The 22,861-nt window shown below is 39.1% G+C and overlaps 1 protein-coding gene across 1 annotated transcript in view; it reads right to left on the reverse strand.

The window, feature by feature from the left end:
• Positions 1-1,362: 1,362 nt before the first annotated feature.
• The window catches only part of LRPPRC (leucine rich pentatricopeptide repeat containing), a 163,965-nt gene continuing 142,466 nt past the window's right edge, over positions 1,363-22,861 (reverse strand). Inside the window, exons 28-32 of the mRNA XM_032774992.2 lie at positions 20,741-20,883; positions 20,518-20,611; positions 12,551-12,677; positions 9,245-9,333; positions 1,363-1,590 (exon numbers count right to left, since the gene is read on the reverse strand). Coding sequence (XP_032630883.1) covers positions 1,382-1,590; positions 9,245-9,333; positions 12,551-12,677; positions 20,518-20,611; positions 20,741-20,883 — 662 coding nt within the window. The 3' untranslated portion in view covers positions 1,363-1,381. The remainder of the gene's footprint in view (positions 1,591-9,244; positions 9,334-12,550; positions 12,678-20,517; positions 20,612-20,740; positions 20,884-22,861) is intronic.

The following is a 22,861-nucleotide window of genomic DNA, read 5'->3' on the forward strand; positions in this document are numbered from 1 at the left end:
AAATATAGTACAATATCCTATTTAAGAACCGATCCCACGAAACCGTACTCACACAAGTTCCCATTTCTTACGCAAATAATCAATTCAAATCACTTTAAATTAAATTAAATTAATTACATGTGTACAAAAAGACTGCCCATAAACTTAAAGGTTTTGCAAGATTGGGTCCTTAAAGTAAGATTATTTTCAGTCACTAGATATCATACTAACAGGCCTGCTTGGCTCTCCCCACTCAATTTAAATCATCTTGCAGTTTCAAATACCTGAGTTAGGTATTTTTTCTGGGCCTGACTGCCTGAGGCAATCATAAATATCTGCTATGTATTACATATTTCTACAGCTCTCCTGCTGAATTAGAGACAGAGATAGATATCTGCTATGTATTACATATTTCTACAGCTCTCCTGCTGAATTAGAGACAGAGTTAGCTCTATCTTACGAGAGTGGTTTGAAATAAAAAGTACAAATAAATAAGAAAATAACAGAATGTGGGATTCCTGAGGACTATTTCCAACTGAGGTAGTTTGAGAAGCTCAAAGTTTAAAAGAAAAAAATAAATCCAAGTCAATTCACAGAAACCTACTGAAGTTACATAAAAAGGATGAGTGAGCAAAGAACCAACATGAAAGTTAAAATAAAAATGCCAGACCATGGAGCTATAAATCTGAGTCAAAGTATATGGATGACCTTAGGGGACATGTAACACAGTGGAAATTGTGGTCATATAGTAGTATGGCAAATGGATTTTTTTTAAAATATTCTTCTCATAGCTTTTACATTCATGAAAAAATAGATTAGCAGCCACCCGAGAGGCAAGTTATTTAACTAATACCTTTGGAAAGTGCACACTCAGCCTCTACATTTCATAACAACCTCTGAAATGGCTAGTAGTTTCAGTTCTCCAGTTAGAGCTATAGGTGTCTGGTAAGCTTTCAAGTCCTATATTTGCACATACACTACACCTAACTCTGGCAAAACCGTAACTGATTAAGTCCCTAATTTTCAGCATTCAGACTTCAATAAACTTTGCATCAGGCCTTAAATGAGCACTATTATATCCACAACAGTTGAGGACAGGAAGTATTATAATCAGCTGAAGCTATGGGGTGAATTTAGGTAGGCAGGGTTTGGTAAGTACATAGATTTTTTACATCATGATGTCATTCCAAGTTCTCCCAGCTAGTAGTTGCCAGTCAGCCCCTATGTTTCATTAAATGATCTCCAGGCTACACTGTACATGTAAAAGAAACTTGAACAGCAGCCAACTTGGCCAGAAATCTAGTATCCATTCAATCTTAATGAAGGAAAACAAGAGAAGTAAGGTGCAACAGAGCACTTCTCCCTCCTTGTACAAAAAAAGCCATACCAATTTTGCAAGTACTTACTTCTTGATGTGAGCCAATACAGTGTTATTGACAAAAAGCATGCGAGATAAACCAATTGAGGTCGCCAGGTTTTCCACCATCTTCTCAACTGTGCATATGCTCTCCAGATCACCTTTCATAGCCAGAGCCTGAATAAGCCGAATCACAGCTAGTGACATAGGCACCATGTCACTTTCAAGGACTTTTTTTAGAGTAGATATAGCATCTAGTCAGGATGAAAAGGGAGAAAGAAAATTAAGATTTTAGTTCAGAAGCAGACATTATTATTAGCCTTACTTGTTCTATTTAATATATATATATATTGGATAGCATAGTGGTTAAGAGCGCCGCCCTTTGATACGGGAGATCACCCTTTGATACGAGAGACCGGGGGTTCAAATCCCGGTTGGTACCCAACTTTCCAGTAGGGGTCCTTGGGCAAAAAGACCCCCTAACGCTTCACCTGCCTACCTCAAATATGAGAGTGACACGAACTAGGAGAGTCATGCCGGCTTGGACGTCGCCCGGATTAACAAGGTCCGCGGCCAGATGTGAGGAACCAGGACAATCTGACGATAAGTGGCTACTTGGAACAAACCATTCATGGACAGACAAGAGAACCTGGAATTGATGGAATGCTACTACAACAGTAGACCTAATGAGAGGGGATATATGAAACGATATGAGGGACTATGGATGGACAAAAGACCTACATCCACACTTACTGAGAAACAGCTAGTTTACCCAACGCTGTCAACACAGTAAAGAGGAAGCTGCTCTCACAGCTTGAGATAGACCAACTCCACATTACATCCCAGATTCAGAAGACCTGGAAGAACAAGTGGATGTGCAGCCCACACCTGAAGCTGAAACTTCACTGCCACCCTCCTCCATTGCAGAGCACAGCAGCTGATATGAGGCATAAGATCATGGAGAAATTAGCTACAGTCAATCCTCGAGACACCGATTAACAAGGCTCAGTGGAGAAGTACCATCAGATAGTATGTTAGAAGATGCCAATAGAGCCCTCATGACAATCCCTACCACCACCATAACTCAAACCAATGAACTGGTATACGCTACAGCCTCTATAATCCTGGAGATGCTTGACTACACGATCAAGAAGAACAACAGTATGTACCCACCCTGGAAAATGAGGTTGGAGGATAAGATCAAGGCGACTGGAGAGAAGTTAGTCAGCTGGTGGAACTACAGAAGGGTGTAGAGATTAAGGATAAGACTCGGCTACTGAAAAAATACAAGGGCTGACTCCATCTGAAGCCCTAGAGACTGCTAAACAAAGGCTCACAGCACTGGCTACCAGGCTAAGGAGATACACTAGAGAAGCAGAGGCCAAAAAAGTAAATGCCCTGTTCTCCAAGAACCATCCAAGGTGTACTCCAACTGCAGTGCAACAACACATAACAGCAGAGCCACCAGCAGCAGAAACTGAACAGTACTGGAAGAACATATGGGAGAAAGAGAAGACTCATAACACCAGTGCAAAGTGGCTGCAGACCTGAGAACAGAGCACAGCATCTCCCAGAACAGAAACCAGTCACCATCACAGTAGAAGACATCCAGCAGCGGGTCAAGAACATGAAGAGCTGGACAGCACCTGGACCAGACATGATCCACACCTACTGGCTAAAGAAACTAACAGCAGTGCATGAACGCCTAGCAGCACAGATGAACCAGCTGCTAGCAGCAGGCTCCCACCCAAACTGGCTAACACAAGGAAGGACAGTGCTGATCATGAAAGACCCCTGCAAGGGACAGAACCGTCCAACTACCGGCCAATAACCTGCCTCCCCACAACATGGAAAGTCCTATCAGGCATCATAGCTGCCCAAGCTACAGGACCATATGGCCAGTACATGAGCACAGCTCAGAAGGCATTGGAACAACACCAGAGGCTCAAAACACCAGTTGCTCATAGATAGAGCAGTCGCTCAAGACTCAAGGTCTAGACAGACCAATCTGAGCACAGCCTGGATTGACTACAGGAAAGCCTACGACTCAATGCCGCACACGTGGATCTGTGAATGTCTGGCGCTATACAAAGTCAACAGGACACTAAGGACCTTCCTCAAGAACTCAATGGGACTATGGAAGACAACACTGGAAGTCAACTCAAGGCAGCTTGCACAAGTGGCCATCAAGTGCGGCATATACCAAGGTGATGCACTGTCCCCGCTGCTGTTCTGCATAGGCTTAAACCCCTCAGCCAGATAATCACAAGGACTGGATACGGGTACAGTTCAGGAGTGGAACTACCATCAGCCACCTCCTCTACATGGATGACATCAAGCTGTATGCTAAGAATGAACGAGACATCGACTCGCTAATCCACCTGACGCGGATCTACAGTGAGGATATCGGGATGTCATTCGGACTGGAGAAGTGTGCCGGATGGTAGTGAAGAGAGGGAAGGTAGTCAAGACTGATGGGGTGGAACTACCAGCGGGCCACATAGCAGACATACAGACCAGCTACAAGTACCTTGGCGTCCACAGTCACATGGAAACCACGATGAGGAGGCAAGGAAGACAGCAACATCCAAGTATCACCAAAGGATAAGACAGGTCCTGAAGAGCCAGCTCAGTGGGAAGAACAAGATCCACGCCATCAACAGATACGCCCTGCCGGTCATCAGATACCCTGCCGGTATAGTGAGCTGGCCAAAGGAGGACATGGAAGCTGCCGATGTGAAGACCCGGAAGCTCCTCACAATGCACGGAGGTTTCCACCCCAAGTCCAACACCCAGAGACTGTATACCAGCCGGAAAGAAGGCGGGCGGGGCTTGGTGAGCGTCAAAGCCACTGTCCTGGATGAAACCCGGAACATCCAGGAGTACATCAGTAAGATGGCCCCCAAAGATGAGCTGCTGAGAGAATGCCTGAGGCAGCAGCAGACATGGGAGGAAGACCAAGCAGAAGAAGTGCCATGGCAAGACAAGACCCTGCATGGGATGTACCATCGACAGATAGCTGAGGTGGCTGACATTGGAAATCCTACCAGTGGCTGGAAAGGGCTGGACTAAAAGACAGCACTGAGGCACTGATCATAGCAGCACAGGAACAGGCACTGAGCACCAGATCCATTGAAGCAGGGGTCTACCACACTAGAGAGGACCCAAGGTGCAGACTGTGCAGAGAGGCCTCAGAGACAGTCCAACACATAGTGGCAGGATGTAAGATGCAGGCAGGAACAGCATACACTGAACGGCACAACCAAGTGGCTGGCATTGTGTACAGGAACATCTGCACAGCGTATGGGCTAGACCCTCCCAAGACCAGATGGGAGATTCCACAGAAGGTTGTGGAGAACAGCAGGGCTAAGATTCTGTGGGACTTCCAGATCCAGACGGACAGGCAGGTACTGGCCAATCAACCAGACATCGTGGTAATAGACAGGACCAGAAGACAGCGGTGGTGATAGATATAGCAGTGCCAAGTGACAGCAACATCAGGAAGAAGGAATATGAGAAGCTGGAGAAGTACCAGGGCCTGAAAGAGGAACTAGAGAGGATGTGGAAAGTGAAGGCCAAAGTGGTCCCAGTGGTGGTAGGAGCACTCGGGGCTGTGACTCCTAAGCTGGGTGAGTGGCTCCAACAGATCTCAGGAACAACATCAGAGCTCTGTCCAGAAGAGTGCAGTGCTAGGAACAGCTAAGATACTGCGCAGAACCCTCAAACTCCCAGGCCTCTGGTAGAGGACCCGAGGTTGAGGAAGACACATACCACCCATAGGGGTGAGGGGGGAATTTTTTATATATGTACACACACACACACCAAAAAAATAGCCTTAACACAGCTGCAATTAAATAAAATATTAAACAAGTATATAAATGAAGGTCTCAGCAGAGTTTTTTCATGTTTAACAATTAGGCACAGGAAGATAAACTCCTCCAAACCTTGTTCGCTGGAAAACCTTGACAGTATTCCTAAACATTTTTGACACATCACACCCAAGGAAAGCAGCCATATTATGAATATTTCCCTCCTCATTACTTCTCACTGAAGCCTGGAAGTTTTTAAACTTATTGTTCTAAAACAGATTGTAACCCAGTTTTCCTTGTTATGAAGCCTTTGCCATTGGAGATACTGGATATCCTAGCAAAGATTTTTTTTTAAAATAAAGTCCATCAAATGAGTAAAATCGCTGGAATCCAGGAATCACACTAATTTTCCTTTCAATAGGCTTTAAAAAAAATACAATATTGGATAAAACTACACGATATGAATTTACACACAAGTATAAAAACTACACATCAGTTATTTGTGAAAACTGAAGAGCAATCTTGCCAACTTATAAAGCAGTAAAACCACATTAACATGCTTCAATATCAATCCTTTCTCACACTAATTTAAAATAACAAAAACAGAAAAAAACCTCTCCACTAAACATTCCTCTAAACTATGATTGTTCTCAATTTACATTATACACAAGCAAGCATAAAAAGAAAGACATACCCCTCCTGTAAAAACCTCTCACTGCTTACCAGCACAGGCAGGATTAATCAAAGGTAATAATTGTAATACCAAACGGTAACACTTCTACCACAACACATACACATTCATGAACTCTGTAGTGTTAACATTTAGGTTCTCTATATAGCAGGGATCGGCAACCTTTGGCATGCGGCCCACCAGGGCAAGCATCCTGGCCAACCAGGCCAGTTTGTTTACCTGCCGCATCTGCAGGTTTGGCCAATCAGGGCTTCCACTGGCAGCAGTTCGTGGTCCCAGGCCAATGGGAGCTGCAGGAAGCCACGCAGGCCAGGGGATGTGCTGGCCGCTACTTCCCACCACCTCCATTGGCCTGGAGCAGCAAACTATGGCCAGTGGGAGCCGCGACTGGACAAATCTGTGGATGTGGCAGGTAAACAAACAGGCCTGACCCGCCAGGATAAGTGCCAAAGGTTGCTATCCTTGCTATACAGGTACAGGCTGCTACCCCACAATCCAAACATTATTTTGTATAGAAGGACAAGAAAATACTGTACAGTATGCCTAATCCCCACAGCAAACTCTCAACCTTGGTTTAGTTTTCCATCTTGTTTTGAAAGTCTTAAGCAAAGACATGGAGGACAAGATTCCTGTAACCTGAAAACTAAACTGAATTACCTGCCACTTTCAAATTTTCCTCCCTATCCCAAGTGTTCCCGTTAACAGTTCAGATGTTGCTTGATTGGCCTTCTCAGGAACAGGACACTATAGGATGAGTCTTATACAACACTACACAAACCCAGTAACACTGCAAAAAACTACTAAAGGCAACAACAAACACATTCGGTATGTCCTTCTTAGTACACCACCTATAAAAACTTGTAAATTCACATTAGGACTAGTAAGAATTTTAAATTTTTAGAATGTTTGTCATAAACCAATGTCTACCTTCATGTTTGACCATGTTTTCTCTACAGCAATCCCAAAATAAAGCTCTAAAACTTTTTATCTAACACAAACTAGTTCTTACTAAAAATATGTGATACATCTTTTAAGAAGGGTTAAGCTCTCCAAAGGATACAAATCTTTTTATACAGTACTGCAAGTGTACATGGCATGTCACACAGAAAGGTATGATAGTTAAAGGATGGAAAGATACTTGGAACAAAGTTTGCAACAGTGAAAAATTACAATACACTTACTGTTACTCACACATCTTATTAGCTCTTTTTAGTCCTTTTTTTTTTTGAATTACTTAGTATATTTAAATTCAGGGGAAGCATCCAGGAAGCAGGCCAGAGTGGAAGTTAGAAACAGGACTTTAGGGGAGGGGGAAAAACAGAAAGAAGCCTCTGCATTTTGGGGATGGTCTGTGAAACATTTTTCAGGCATAAATGATAACTATGATGGAAAGCTTACCAGTTTACTATTTCAAGGCCTTCTCTGCAGGGAAAGGGGTAGAAACCGTTTTTGTTGCTTTTGATGGAAGCTGCACTTCTTTATATTTAAGAATATGCATCTGACAAAGTGGGTATTCACCCACGAAAACTCATGCTCCAAATACTTCTGTTAGTCTATAAAGGTGCCACAGGACTCTTTGCTGCTTTTTACAGAGCCAGACTAACACGGCTACCCCTCTGATACTTTACAGGTTACCAAAATCAGGGCAAAGGAAGAAGATCTACAGCTATGGCTTCAGTGACTGAAAGCAGCGAGTTTTGAAGGACAGAAATTGTATAATGGACAAGATCAGGGAGGATATTCCAAGCATAATGGGAGTCATTCTTGGAAACCAATGCAGATCTCAAGTAAAGAGAGTGAGAGGCATGCAAGGAGGAGGGATTTTTTCAGCACATGTTGGACAGAATTGAGGTGGTGCAATGAGAGAATCTGGAATGCCGAGGGAAAGAAGTTACAATAGTCAAACCAAGAAATGACTAGAGTATTGGCCAAGGATTCAGTAGTGGGTTATGAGGAAAGAAAGTTACCGGGTGATAGTTTAAAGAAAGAACTTGCAAAACCTGGACTGAGGACAAAGCAGAAGGGAGAGAGAAATCAAATATGACAAGTTGCAGGCCTGTCTGACTGGAAAAATAGCAGACTGTCAACAGTAAGAGATTAATTGGAGATGGGGAAGAAAAAGAGTTCCACTTCAACACGCTGAGTCTGAGTCGGTGTTAGGGTCCTTGCATGCACATGTCAGGGGGAAAATAACCAAGGAATTTGAAACTGGCAACAGAAAACACAGTGAAATGATGTATCTCACTTATTGCAGAAACATTTTAACATAGGCAATGCTACACACATATATGGTACAATATCAGAGCACGGTGAAGTGAATTAATTTAAGGATGATATGGCAGCTACAAATCTGAATTTCCTTGCTTTTCTCAGATTAAAAATCAAACTGTCCCCCATTTTGCTATTTTTGTTTACATTTAGTTTCTCTTGTGTTTTAGAGTAAAATATTTCTGCTGTATAGCCAATTGCACTGACTCAATACCCTGTTTGTGAAGGGTTTTCCAGTCCCAAATAATGAACTCTTACAAGAAGAGTGTGGCAAACAAGTAAATAAAACTCTGATATAAATTTTAATGTGAGGATGTACAGACACACTCATAGGGCCAGATTTTTCAAAAGTGCTCAGAGAAAGACTGGAAGCTCTAACTTTACTAGCATTGTTCAGTCCTGATGCATCACCCACTTTCCATTATTCCCAATACCAACAAAACAAAGACATCAAACTGCAAAACAAATGATCCTGAAGAGCTGAAAGTTGCATAACAGTTTTCCACCATGTTGTCCCATGCATGTGCTTCCCTCAGCCACCATTTCTGTTACATTATAACATTAAATTAAACAGGAAAGAAAACTACAATGTATATTTCAATACTATTGGTATTATGAACTATTAAAAAGTATCAAATTAGTTTTTTAAATCAATATTATAATTATTTAGTTCACAATCATGTACATTTAACATTCAATTTAACTCATCTGATATCTCACACAACCAACACAATATTGAAAGAAGCAACTGCTGGGAATTGTTTCAGATGCTCTAAAGTATGTTAATTTCTAAGCAAAATGACTTGTGCTGTGAATTTTAACGCACTTGAAAGCCTGTACTTTCTCTCGTTCTGGAGCACAAATTTTGCATGTCTGAAGAGCTGTGATTCATCTTAAGAAAACCCATCTTGTGTTAAATGGAATGGAAACTGGACTAAGTGGTCAAATGACAAGTACATTCATATTCAAGCTGTATTATAAATGCATGTACAGTAATTTACGTCTCTCAGCTACCACAAAAGGCTCTTGATAAGCAGGTAATTTGCTAAATGGACTCCTTTATCCAAGTATTCGAAGGGCGTTACAAGAAAAATCTGCAGAGGCATTAATGTGACGTAAAGGTCAAGCATTGTGACATACCTTTCAAATAATCCCGCCTAACTTGCGTTATGATGAGGAGGCTGCTGGCAGCATCGTTCAGTGTGAAGCCCTTGATGTGGGTCTCAGCGCTAAAAGAAGCAGACGTTTAGAAAGGAATTACTGACATGCTTCTGATACGATAATAAATGGTTGAGCACCAAGGTGAAATTATAAAAACTACTGTTCGTATGTTAAAAATATTGCTGCAAAATATCGACCTGGAGACAGCTTTTGTGTTATCCTGTCAATGGTTATAGAAGGATAATTTTTTTTGCATTCTGACAGATGACAAAGTTGGAAATGAGCAACAAAAGAAACAAAGTACAAGATTTTTTTTAAACAATCGGTTCAGATTCTTGAATGCTGACATATTAGATGACTAAAATAACTGCATGCCCTGCATTGTTCTGTTGTATCCTAAGCTGGATACTTTTTCTTCTTTTTTTAAGTCACCATAATTATAAAATGTAAAACTATTCTTTCAGCAATAAAAATGAAACATTTATTTTCAGCACTGTATATTTTAAATATAAACTAAAGCATATTATGAACTAAAACCATATTATTTGGTTGATTAATTTTCAAAATTTCTGTCATCTAGATGTATACAGTTTTAAAAACTGAACATACTTCATTTGCTGCCTTTGCCATGTTAAAATTAAATTTCATTTACCAATTCTGCATCCCTTGCAATGCAAAAAAGTCACATCTACAGCAAAGAGAACTTTGCTTTAATAATACTGCTTTTAAGAAATGAACATTTATGCTTTGAACGCAGACTAACCAGCAATCACATCTATTTTATACTTGCAAAATGCCCCTATTTCTAATGAAATTTAGACACATTTTTAATACAAAAGGATAACTTTACAAAGGTTCATTTCTAGATTACAAAATCTCCCCACACAAAAGAGGGGCCTTGCCATTTGCCATATCAGCAATCAAGATAAACCTCACTGATCATCTTGTGGCAAACAACTGAGCAGCCTACCTACTTGAATTTATGAGTTGAGCGGATTGGGAGGTAAGCAGGGTCATTGCCAAATTATTCTCATCAATCCCAAGAAAATCCTCCATAGAGTACACAATATGACCATCCTCTCAGTCACTTTCAGCCTCCAGGGCTCACAAATGCAGTCACTGGACTCAGGATTTTCTTACTCTCCCAACCAATCCTCTTAATCCCTGCCTAAGCACCCATTGCTCAGTTCCGTTTTTTTCCCTTTGTCCCATCTGTCAAAGCCCTTAAGTCAACAATTCATGCATGAGACTGTAAATTACATATAACAAAGGATTTACTTTCTCCAATCTTTAGTGTGATTAAATAGATGTTAGCCATTATTACAGAACTAATCCCTCATTCCAATACTACTACATTTCTATTTTAAAACTCTTGAACCAAGTGCAATAAACATACCTAAAATTCATTAGAATCAGAAGGCAGCAGCACTTTGGTCTGACCAAGATATCAGAAAACTCCTGGACTTTTCCAGAGTCTCAGCTGGCATGCTGCTTCCCTCCATCATCATCTCAATTCAACATTAGTTCTTTCCAGACCCGATACTAAGATATTAATTTTAAAAATAAACTAGTCTTTTTAGGTAAAAAAATAAAATGAAAAAAAATGCATGTTATGGTACCTAAACTATTGCTAACACAAACACTGTATGATTCTCTAAACAGGATTTAAATTTCAAATTTGGCTTCAAACAGAGAACAAAAGAAAAATATGTAAGCCTACAAAAGTGAAACTACTTTCATATCTTTTACTGTAAATATTAGGAGAGATGTAAGTTTCAGGCCACTGCACATATTTATGTTTCAAGAAGTAGTCTCTCAGTAAATGAGGTTGGTAAGATTGACTCCTATAAAGCACAAAGTTTCCAGAATACAGAAATCTGTCAAGCATGAACAAATTTACTTGTTCTAAATTGTTCACACCACAGATACTCTTTTGATTCCATTCACTATTCCAATACACTATCTAGGCATTTTTAGAAGGAAGTTTGCTTCCATAAAAATGTTTTTGAAGTCTGAGTACTTATAATTTTATTCGTTATTGAAAGACTCATGTACTGTCAAAGTCATCAGTACTGATGATATCAAGTGTACTCTCTATTATCTTGTAAAGAAAAACCAGCAAGAGTTAAACAGCATGGGTTCACTAGAGTGCCATCATGTGATATTTCTGAACCGGATGGTTTTCTGAACTGCCCTGCCAAACAATGTAGTTTTTATTATTGTAGGTTTAGATGACTGAACAATAAGAATGGAGCTTCTGGCTAGATCCTACTTCCATTTTCCCTAAAGCCAAGACGTTTTTAAGACGGCACAATCGTGAAAATTATTTTATTTGGGAGCAATATAGTGTATTTTCACAAAACACTAGAAACTAAGTTTTGTGGTGACCTACACATTGTTTAAAATCACATACAGGTATTATATGTATCCAGTTCATAATTTTCTTTTGAATAGACATGTTGCACTTCTCTCCATTTTTCTTCTTTTAACCAAATAACATACCACTTTCTGTTTTTAAACTTCTACTCTCCTCAATCTTCCTTTGAAGACTAGTTGGGTTTTATTACAGTACATAACCCATTAAAATGAAGATACTTCCTTCCTACTTTCCAGTAAAAAGAATTTTAAAATCAGTTCTCCTTACTACATGACAGCTTTTCGCCCAAATATTTCAACCATTTATGCAACTTTTTTTTACCAACGTAAAACGAATAGTAATCTCATCACATAATCAGATTGCCAGACTGTTTAACAACCCAACTGATTTACATCGGTGATACTGCGAGCTGGTCTATACTTTTAGTCACTAGAGTGCCTAAGCCACTTTTGAAAATGGGATTTAGGTGCTTTAAGATTTTACCCTATTTCAGTATACTAATCACTGGCACATGATCCTGGGACACGTTTTACATGCAGCAGTCAACACACACGGTACAACCACATGATTCATTAAAGTTAAACCCAATCCAACCAAACTCAATCCCAAATATATTACTAATACACACTATAGAAAGACATATTACAACTTGATTCATTAATGTCATATTCCTGGACCAGCTAGCCTGGAAAGGTGAATAATATATTGACACTGTGTACACTTCTTTTGATTTGATTTATGAAAGACCAATGCATTACTCACTATATCATGATGTTTCCAATTGGGGCCTACTTTTTGTTAGGAAGATGGGACTTTACCTTAAAGGAATGCTCATGATAATTTCATGCAAGGTTATGAGTGCAGTTTTAGAACAGAGCCACAGGTATAAAAAACAAACACAAACTTACATGTTTTTGACTTTCAGGGCTTCCTCAAGACAACCCTCAGCCAGCAAAGCTTTTATAAGAGTGGAATAAGCAGAGGCAGGAAACATAATATCCTTCTTTTGTGCTTCCAGTAAAATATTGTATGCCTCTACAATGAGAATAAAAAAAAACAATTGAGATGTCACATTGCATTGAAGTGGCATATAAAGAGCATTCACATCTCTTTTTATTTAAAAAGACTGCATTTTAAACATAAATCTATTCCTCCTTTTCTTAAATCTTTTAGTCTAAAGCTATATTTTAGAAAATTGTTGGTTTGCCCAGGTTTGAATGAATGCTCCTATACACGGAGCCAAAAGTTGTAGTGTTTTTAAAATGTGTGTGTGTATATGTGTGTGTGTGTGTGTGTATATATATATATATATATATATAAATATAAATAAAAAAAAACAGTTGTTTCTTCTAAAATCCAGGTAAGTTACATTTCTTCCCACCCTCAAAAAAAACACGGAGTCAGATAAGCTAACTCCAAAAAAGTGTTTGAATTCCCTTCCCATAGTTCATTTAAAATAAAAACCTCCACCATACTTCTGTTCATGAGAAAAAGAGAACTAATGATTTTTGAAGCAACACCTAATTCTGGGGTAGATGGTTACAATGTTTGGTGCATCATCACAACAGCATTCAGCAAATATAGGCAGTGATTCCAGTATTGGGAGATTAAACTGTTTGGCTACGACAAGATTTATATAAAAACATACAATTTACAAATATACAGATATTTAACAAGTAAACTAAGAGGCATTTGTTTGACTGATTAGCAGTTTTATTTCACACATTCACAATAACTGTCAGTGTATGAAAAGACGTTACCAAAAAAAAAAAAAAAAAAAGGCAAAAAAGATAACCACACTTTTCAATCATTTACTTTTTGAAACAAGATTATGCAGCTGTAAACATTTGGCTCATACCTTTGGCGTGAAGGGGAAAATAATTTGTATTTGAATTTTAACCTCAAAGGAAATACAATATGAACAAATGAAACTTCAGGGCACACCCTGGCAGACAAATTTTCAACGCACATTCTCAAGACTGAAAGTGTTACTGTACCATCTTGTCGGAACCATGGTATGGCTCGAGTTTAAGGGCATGTCTACCCAGCAAAAGCTGTGCGTGGGCTTGCCTATCCAAGCTAGCTTGAATCTAGTTAGTGTGGGTAACAATAGTATTGAAGACAGTGCAGCACAGGCTTCAGAATGAGCTAGACAGCAGATTGTGTGTCCAAGGCCTATGCTGGGCTTGTACTATCTACGCTGAAGCTGTACTGTACTTTACTGTTATTGTTACCTGTGCTAGTCGGATTCAGGCTAGCTCAGGTAGGCTGGCCTGTGTACAATTTTTCCTGTGTAGACATACTCTAAGAGTATATATTGAGACTTTTAAAAAAATGTATTCATATATGCATGAATGTGTGTCTATATATTTAAACAGGTATGCACAAACTGTGAATGTGTAGTATATTGTAAGAATACTGCCATATAGTTATCTAACATCTTTACACAGACACTACATAGCACACGTATATCAACACAGATATAAAAGAAGATCCTATGGCAAAAATTAAAACAGCCACTGTGTGTGTTGTTCTGATGTTAAGTCTGAAACATCACCACTCTCTGGATCAATACTCAAATAAAAGGAGAGGGGAAAAAATAGTCAAGTAGCATGCGGCACGATTTTAAAATAATCTCACCGGCCAGACATACTGTGCTTCCTGTCACAATTTTCAGAGTTCTCTTGCCCACTACTGTGCCAAACAAATTTTAATTGCTAGCATTTACAAAAGGTGTTTACTTCACTGAAAAGTTTGTGGAAATTTTTTTTCCCAATAAAGTTTTTCAACTGTGAAAGTGACTAAATCACCACTAGACCAGTAAATATCATTCCATTAAATAAGGTTGCTTACGTATGATAATGAAGAATCATTCAATACACAAGTGCAACAAACTCTGACTAGCATTTGAAAACACTTATGAGCACATTCTTGCATTGAGCAGCTCTGGCACACACCAGAAGAGGGTATCTACTTTTCCTCTGCTCTACTTCAAGTACAACAGTTGTGTTTACAGTACAGTTGCTAACTATAAATGTCACTGTAATGCAAACAAAACATTTAACTGTGCTTTTCCTTATGCTATTTGATTCAAGGCAAAAGGAATTCAGACTCCTTCATTCAACCAACTGGCACTGCAGGTAGGTTTTTGCACAGTAAAGTTCTGAACAGGAAACTACTAAAAGAATGCTCCCCACTTTCCCAAGATTTCTATGGCAAATCATAAATGCAAACACTCACTCCAGGATCTATTTTCCTCATCACAAAAATTAAGGTTTGGCAAGAGGAGTTTTAAAGGTTAATCATGTGAACAAACAAACATACATACAAATTATTCAAATACCAAACAAGAATTTAAAGTGAGCAGAGTAAAAAAAAAAAAAAAAAAGTTTAATCTCCTTTTCTTCAGTCTGAATTAATTCAAGAATATGATGCAAATATGCTTGCTTTTACTGTCAAATTAAAACCTTTTGAATGAGATGTTAGATGCACCATAAGATCTTTTGTTGCCTAAAAGTGGTTGCCAAAAGGTATTAATGTACATGCAATAGATTATGGATAAACTCCTGGCCCCACTGAAATAGAATTGCCATGTGTCAAAAAGGTATCCTAGTGGCTCAACTCAGCACTGCTGATTGGGTTGTTCAAAGTCTGGTTGGCAGTGTAGCGGGGCTAAGGCAGGCTTCCTGTCTGCCATGGCTCCGCATGGCTCCCAGAAGCAGTGGAACGTCCCTCCTCCGGCTCCTAGGCACAGGCTCTACAATTCCCATTGGCTGAGAACTGGGCACCTTGCAATGCTGTGGGGCCACCTGGCTGCGCAGCAGGACATGCTGCTGCTTCCAGGAGCTGCTTGAGGTAAGCGCCGCCTGGAGCTTGCACCCCTGCTAATCTCCCCTGCCCCAATCCTCCAGTAGGGAGGGAGGTCTCGTGCCTAGCCCCACCACCCTGCCACAGGGTGGAAGCCCTGAGCCCTATCTAGCGCATCTCAGCTCTCGAACTTCTGAAGGTTGTCATAGGTAGCTTGAAGGGTTAGTAAGTTTGGCCATCTCTGCTATAATATTTTATTTTTTTCCTCCTAAATGGCAAAATATTTCATAACTGTCTCCACCACCTTCCTTTTGAAAATAAACTGGCATTATCTTACATCAACTCCACTTGAGTTGCATGTCTGAAGCTGACTAAAGAGCTCTCAAATGGAGACCACACCCCCAAACAGGGATTATTAGTTTACTATTTCTCAAATCACCATCTTTTTGTGAGAAGCTCTACTCAAATATATTAGCATTCAAAAGAGTTTCTGGCATAAAAATCATATGTTGTATTACCACTTTAAGAGAAAGCTGTTAGAAATGTGACAACTTGCCAACATAAAATCTCAATTCTCACAACACAGTCACATTTGGTTCAGCAATTTCCACTGCTTGGACACGTGCACACTACCCAAATGGCCAACTTATAACAATGCAGAATCAAGTCAGTAAAATGAATATATTGTTTTTTATAAATAAAAAGCCTCAAAGAATGCATGTTTAAAACAGCATCCTACCAAGGAATTAATCTAATTTTATAACTAATATTCTAAACTGATTAAGTTCACTTTCCTCTATAAAAAAGTTACATTGATACAAAATTTATTACAATATCCTATTGTACTCATATCAAAATTACACTACATTGTTTACATAAAGCTGACAAGTTAATTTTTCTAGGATTTTAGACACACATGCATGCAGCACATTTCACAGTATTTTCAGCAAAATATTTTCCTACAAAATTTTCATTCTTAATATCTGGCAGGTCTGGATCATCTATCAGGATCACTACAGAAAATAACTGTAGGATGTTCAATAGCAATCTATCAGTAAATTTAGTCTCAAGGTGTCAGGGTTATCAGTAATAAATTGGTGCAATTTTTTGTCTGTTTATTTTAACTTTAAATCTTAGAAATTACTTACTCAGGAAATTACATTGGTATTCAAACCATATTCATATATAGGTGTAAAATGTTTATGATTTTGGTTCCCTCCCTACTTCAATCCTATCATTTATGATATTCAAGGACATTAAATCAATATTACCTAGTCCTCAACACTTTCCAAAGAAAAATTAGTTAGTTCTGTTTTCAGAACCAGATCCTTCTAAGGTACATCCATTTTCAAGCCTGCCTTTTGATCCCCCAAATTTACTGGTATGAAAATTAACATTCTGAGGAAGCTCTTAAATCTGTCATAATACAGAGATTACCATTAAAGTGATATACATACAAAATATGAGCGTGCTTCTACTATATATGATATATGCTTACATATGCATACACAGTACATGCAGACTTATGCATAATCCCTCAATCAGGGCTCTGGGAGTCTGATGGTGCTTTAACACCAGTTTCTCCAGTAACAGCAAAACAAATTTGTGGCAGATTATAGTGTATGCTGTCTCACTTCTGAGACACTGAAAAGGCGTAGGTGTCTGCAGTTCCAGCCTGCACAGCTTAACGCTGGCATAGACCTCCAAGAGAACAATCATCCAACAAATTATACACTAAATGGAGCTGGCATCTTTCACCCAAACCAATTCGATTTTCTAATCAGTCCCTGTATCAGATGACTACCAGTCATGTGTGTTTAGACAACGAAAAGAAGGAATGCAAATGGTCTTCAAAAGCTAAGGCCCAATCTCCCCTCTGCTTTAATGACCAACAACCCTGTATCATGCACGTTTTCCCTGAAGAGCATTGAAGAGGATGAAAAGGAGAGGGACAGTTTGGTTTCACTGTCCCCACTGCTTGGGATTCTTCAGACACGCCTCTGAAGGTAATGGCAGGGATGGAATAACTATACTTAGTTCCATTCCTCATTTCCGCACATGGAAACAGATATCCAAGCATAAATTAATGCTGTTTTGCAGCAGAGAATGGGCTTTTGCATAGGTGGGAAATAAACCTGTCTACTGGAGCACCAATACTGGAAAGAAGGAAGTATAAGATCAGTTGGGGGGGAGGGAAGGGACAGAGAACCCTCCATAGGAGTAGGAATTTCCATTCCTGCAGATTATTATGATAGGGAAACTGCTCCTTTGGCTCTCTCTCTTGTCAGGTACTTCTGTAGAAGGGTACAATTTACCCTTACGACAGAGGCGAAGCATTGTTTTTTTAAAATGCTATGACATATCACTACTAATATATGGGGATAGGAGGGAGAAATCTGTGTCTCCCTCATCTTACTCCCACTCCAGCTAACAAAGTCTTATTTTCATCTAAGGAGAGAGCTCTTTTACATGAAAAGAGGAAATATATTTCTCCCCAGTATACTGAAACATCTTTTTTGAAATGTTAAGGGAAAATCAGAGAAAAAATTTCAGAGATTACACAAAGAGACATTTCTCTAGGAGTAAGGTTAAAATGAAATCTGAAATTATTTTAGCAAACATTTTCATCTTGCCAGCATCTTTAAAAATTATCTACAAATCTTCATTACTGGCTCTATCTCTGCTTTGATGGAGGTAATTTATGTTTTAACATTCTGCCTTAAAAAAAAGATACAAGTTGAACAATACTTTAGAAATGCTTTCTAACTAATTTCTGGAACATTCTGAGGCCCAGTGATAGGCCTTTTAAGTTTGTGATGTGGCAGACTTGAGGTTTGATTCCTACTTTAAGTGCCTGATCCCGCAAAGCAATGAGCACCGTGGAGAAATGCTGAATTTAGAAGCTTTACATAAACACAAAAATAATAATGATGATGACGATGCATTCCAGGTGAGCGCTGTAGAAGAAAGGCCTTCAGAGCTAGGGAAATGAAAGGTATTGGACTGGAGTGTAAATGACCACTCTTCATGCTTGATAACAAAAATGCACATCCATTCTCAGTTGCACCAATAAACTAAAATTCATTGTTGGATACAGATAAGAAAAGTGCTCAGCCTCAGATTAACTAAAATGCCATAAAACTGAATATATGTTCTCTACCTTTAATGTAAAAGAGATTTCTTAACTTTGTATCACACATTGGTTTTAACTGGGGTGGTTTGTTATCAATTAAAATGGCAGTTGCTCAAGGTGATTTACTTACAGTCAGTATGTTGGAGGTTAAAAGTGTTCTTAGTTCTAACTGAATGGGGGAAATGGAAAAAAAAAAGACTTCAAAGAACTCTATGCAGGAATTTGTGATTTTACAGGGCTTATTTTGTTTACAGCCAAGAGACAGATGTGATCTTTTTTCAGTGGCAAGTTATCTTGCAGCATTACAGTGAAATGGGTTCAAAGACTTTCGGGCCAGAAGGGATCATTGTGATAACCTAGTCCAATTTCCAGCATAACATAGGCCAAATAATCTCACCTATTAACTTCTGCATTAAGACCACAATTACTGTTTGAACTATAGCTAGGGCCTACCAAATTCACAGCTGTGAAAAAAGTGCCATGGATCATGAAATTTGGTCTTTTGTGTACTTTTACTCTAGACTATAGAGACTTCACCAACTTTTTTCAAACTGGGGTTTGACTGAAAATGGGGTCATGGAAGGGTAGCAAGGTTATTGTAGCGGTGGTTGCAGTATTGCGACCCTTCGGTGGCTGGAGAGTGGTGGTTGCTATCCAGACACCCAGCTCTCAAGGCTGTGCCCCGCCAGCAGCAGCACAGAATTAAGGGTGGCAATACCATACTATTCTATCCTTACTGCTGTTAGTGGCAGCGCTGCCTTCAGACCTGGGCTCCCGCCAGCAGCCACTGCCCTCTGGCTGCCAGTAGTAGTGCAGAAATAAGGGTGAGAATACCATGACCCCCCTACAATAACCTTGCACCATCCCTCCACTCCCCGCCCCCTCGCCACCTTTTGGGTCAGGACCCTTATAGTTATAACACAGTGAAATATCTGAAATCATGAAAATTTATTATTTTTAAAATACTATAGCTATGAAATTGACCAAACTGGACCATGAATGTGGCAGAGCCCTAACAATAATATATCTTTTAAAAAGACATCTCAAAATTGATTTATAGACTTAAGTGGTGGAGATTTTTCAAAGTTTTTCTGGTTACTCTCACTGTTAAAAACCTGCACCTTATTTTCTAGTCTGAATTTGTCTAGATTCAGCTTCAAACTAGTGCATCTCATTTTGCTTTTTGCTCCTATATGGAAGAACTGTCAACTATCAAATCTCTTCCTCAAGTAGGTACTTGTACACCGTGATCATATCACCTTTTTACTTTCTCTTGGGTAAACTAAACAGACTGTGCTCTTTAAATCTCTGACTGTAAGGCATTTTTCCAGATCTCAAATGATTCCTGTCGCTCTTTTGAGCCCTTTCAGTTTTTCAACATTTTTTTCCAAAGTGTGAACACCAGAAATGGTCACCATAGTCCAGTAATGGCCTCACCAATGCTGTATACACAGATACTACTGCCTCCCTACTCATACTTGGTATTTCATTGCTTCTGCATCCAAGGACTAGATACAGAATATATGAAAATGAAAAACCTACAATAATATAATGTGTTCAACTGGTTACTGATAAAAAGTACAGGACAGGAGAATTTCTTTCAAAATAAACCTACATGTCTGGACAGCTATTAGTGCTGAGTGGCCTCAAAGTGGTCTTTAACACTGATCTTGACAGACATTACCCGCTGATATTCGATCAATGCAACTGACAAAACTCAGAAATGCAAGTTACATAAAGGATACTGCAGAACTGGATGCTGCACCCAGCACACACTCGTCTGGAAGAGATTCCAAAAATACTACTGTAATTTTAAACCCTGCATTCTAGACTCAGGTACTGCATTAGGTTTTTGAGAGCACTGGTTACTTTTGTTGACTGATAGAACCTTGCTTCTTTAAAGCCAAAGAAAAAAAAGACGTGTTTTCAGTTTACCTTGGACACTACCCTTCTTGCAGAGCATTAACACTTTCTTCTCAGGGTTATTTTCCAAAACAGAAGCTGATTCTACATGATCTTCATACCAAATCTTTAAAACAAAGTAATGGTTTAATTAAAAAACATACAACATGAAGAGACACATGAAAAAAAAAAAAGCATGATTTCAAACAAAAAGAACACAATGTTGCACTTGTATGTAAAGCTAAACACAAATTACCTCAGGCACATCAAATGGTACTTCTTGACCATTGTTCTTAAGAGTATCAGCCAATAACCTTAAAGTTCTTGCGCGAGGAATAACATTTTCTTCCTGCATTTTAGTCCAAGTTGCTTCAGCTTTTCGCCAGTCATTACTGATCTCTGAAAGACAAGATTCAGTCTTCACATCTAGTACATATCCAGATATGAATCCTACATTTTCAGTGAAAAGCTGTATAATGAAAGAGTAAACAAAATCAAAAATTAAATATAAGATAGTTCTGTTATTTTTAGAATCACCAGAATGAGATTGGGTGTTGACGGGAGAGCGTCTCACCTTACCATAGCGTAGTGTGGACCCCACGGTAAGCAGATCTAAGCTATGTCGACTTGAATTATGCTACTAACAACTCAAATTGCATAGCTTAGATCAACTTTTCCCCCGTAGTGTACACCTGCCTTAAGTGTTTGAAGCACCCAGGCCTTAGATTTTAGCCACAAAAAACTGGGAAACTTCACAAGCGACAAAAGGTTAGGAACCAAAAACATACTATTTCTCTTTAAGGCAAATATTGATATAAAATGACTTCTTGACTTCTAATAATTTTTTAACTTCCACATTCAGCTCCTTTTTGTTTACATAATATAGTTCCCAACATAACTCTTAAAAGACTTGTCTGGAAATGTCACATCAAGATTGGATAATTATGTTGATATAAATGCAAGTGTTTCATGAGCTTCTGTGACCCTGCACCAGTTTTTGTAACTTTTTAACCACATTCCCCCATATTAAAAATGTTCTTTTTCACTGTGGCAATACAGAAAATATTGGAAACTGAGCATACACAGGAACACAAACTGACCACACAAAAAGTTCTTACATGCATAAAGTAAGCAAACCAAAAAGAAACAACAGTATGTAAAACAGGTTCTGACAGAAGTGTGATTTTTACATTGATGTTTTTCCTTTAATCCCCACTACAAATTCTGAGGTGTTAATCACCCCTCTGAAGACTATCTGACAAAACAGTTCTCTGAAGAATTTGCTCTATTTAAAATTTGGTGCAGATTCTAATGCATAAAAAAACAACTTTGTTCAGAGAACTTTTAAACTCTCTCATAGGAACTTCCAAGCTACGTGAGGTCTTGTTGAAGTCGCCCCAAAGGAATTCAGAAGCTTTGAAGCTGCTATGTCAGTAAATTAAGAGCTCCTTAAGAAGACATGCATATCTGTACAGACTCAAAGCAACTCTCAGAGGTTCACATTCTCAAAAAGGAACAAATCCAAAAATTTTCTACTCAACTTATAGTTCTGTGCAATTGCTCTCATTCGGGACAGGGAAGGAGTGTCGAGCATTTTTACATGACTATACAAAAATGTTAGCACATTCAAATGGAAAAAAAAAAATCCTTTTTTCCTCTAAATCCCACTTCTTAAAAAAAAAACACCAAAACCCAAAAGTTTATTACCCGCATATGAACTGTGGTTCTTCAAGATGGTGTCAGCATTGTGTGGATCCCACTTTAGGTATGCCTGCACCTCATGTGTGGGAAGCTGGTATAGAATTATGTTGGGCTATGTCTGTCATCCTGTTTGCTCTGGCAAGGGCGTAAAAAGGCACAAAAGCCACAGTTCCCTAACTAATGCAGAATAGCAGATGCGGAGGACTTTGAAAAGTGGGGATGGGGAGAGAGGGTCATGGAATCCACACCGATGACAACATTGCAAAGAACCTTGGTTATTGTAAGGTATATAATGTTCTTTCTTGAGTATGAATCAGTGTGGATCTCACTCTAGATGACTGATAAGTAGTGTCCAATCTGGAAGGTGGGACTGAGAAGTCTTGATTTAACTCAACAATTATTGCAATTTTGCTCTTCTGAAATTGGCATCTGATCTTTCAACTAGATCAAAGGCACAGTCCTTAAAGAAAGTCAGGAGGCTAAAATTTCCAGATATGAGTACGTTCCTAAAGCAGAGTAGCTGTAGCTTGCGCTCTAGTGGAGTAAGCCTTAACACATGGAAGGAAAGATCCATCAGCCATTTGGCAGCAGGCTGATATGCACAGTGTGATCTGTTTTAACATGCTCTCAAAGGGGAGGGCTTACTCCTTCAAAGCACCAAAGATAGCCATGAAGA

Source organism: Chelonoidis abingdonii, chromosome 3, assembly GCF_003597395.2.
Source record: "Chelonoidis abingdonii isolate Lonesome George chromosome 3, CheloAbing_2.0, whole genome shotgun sequence".
NCBI classification, from domain to species: domain Eukaryota; kingdom Metazoa; phylum Chordata; order Testudines; family Testudinidae; genus Chelonoidis; species Chelonoidis abingdonii.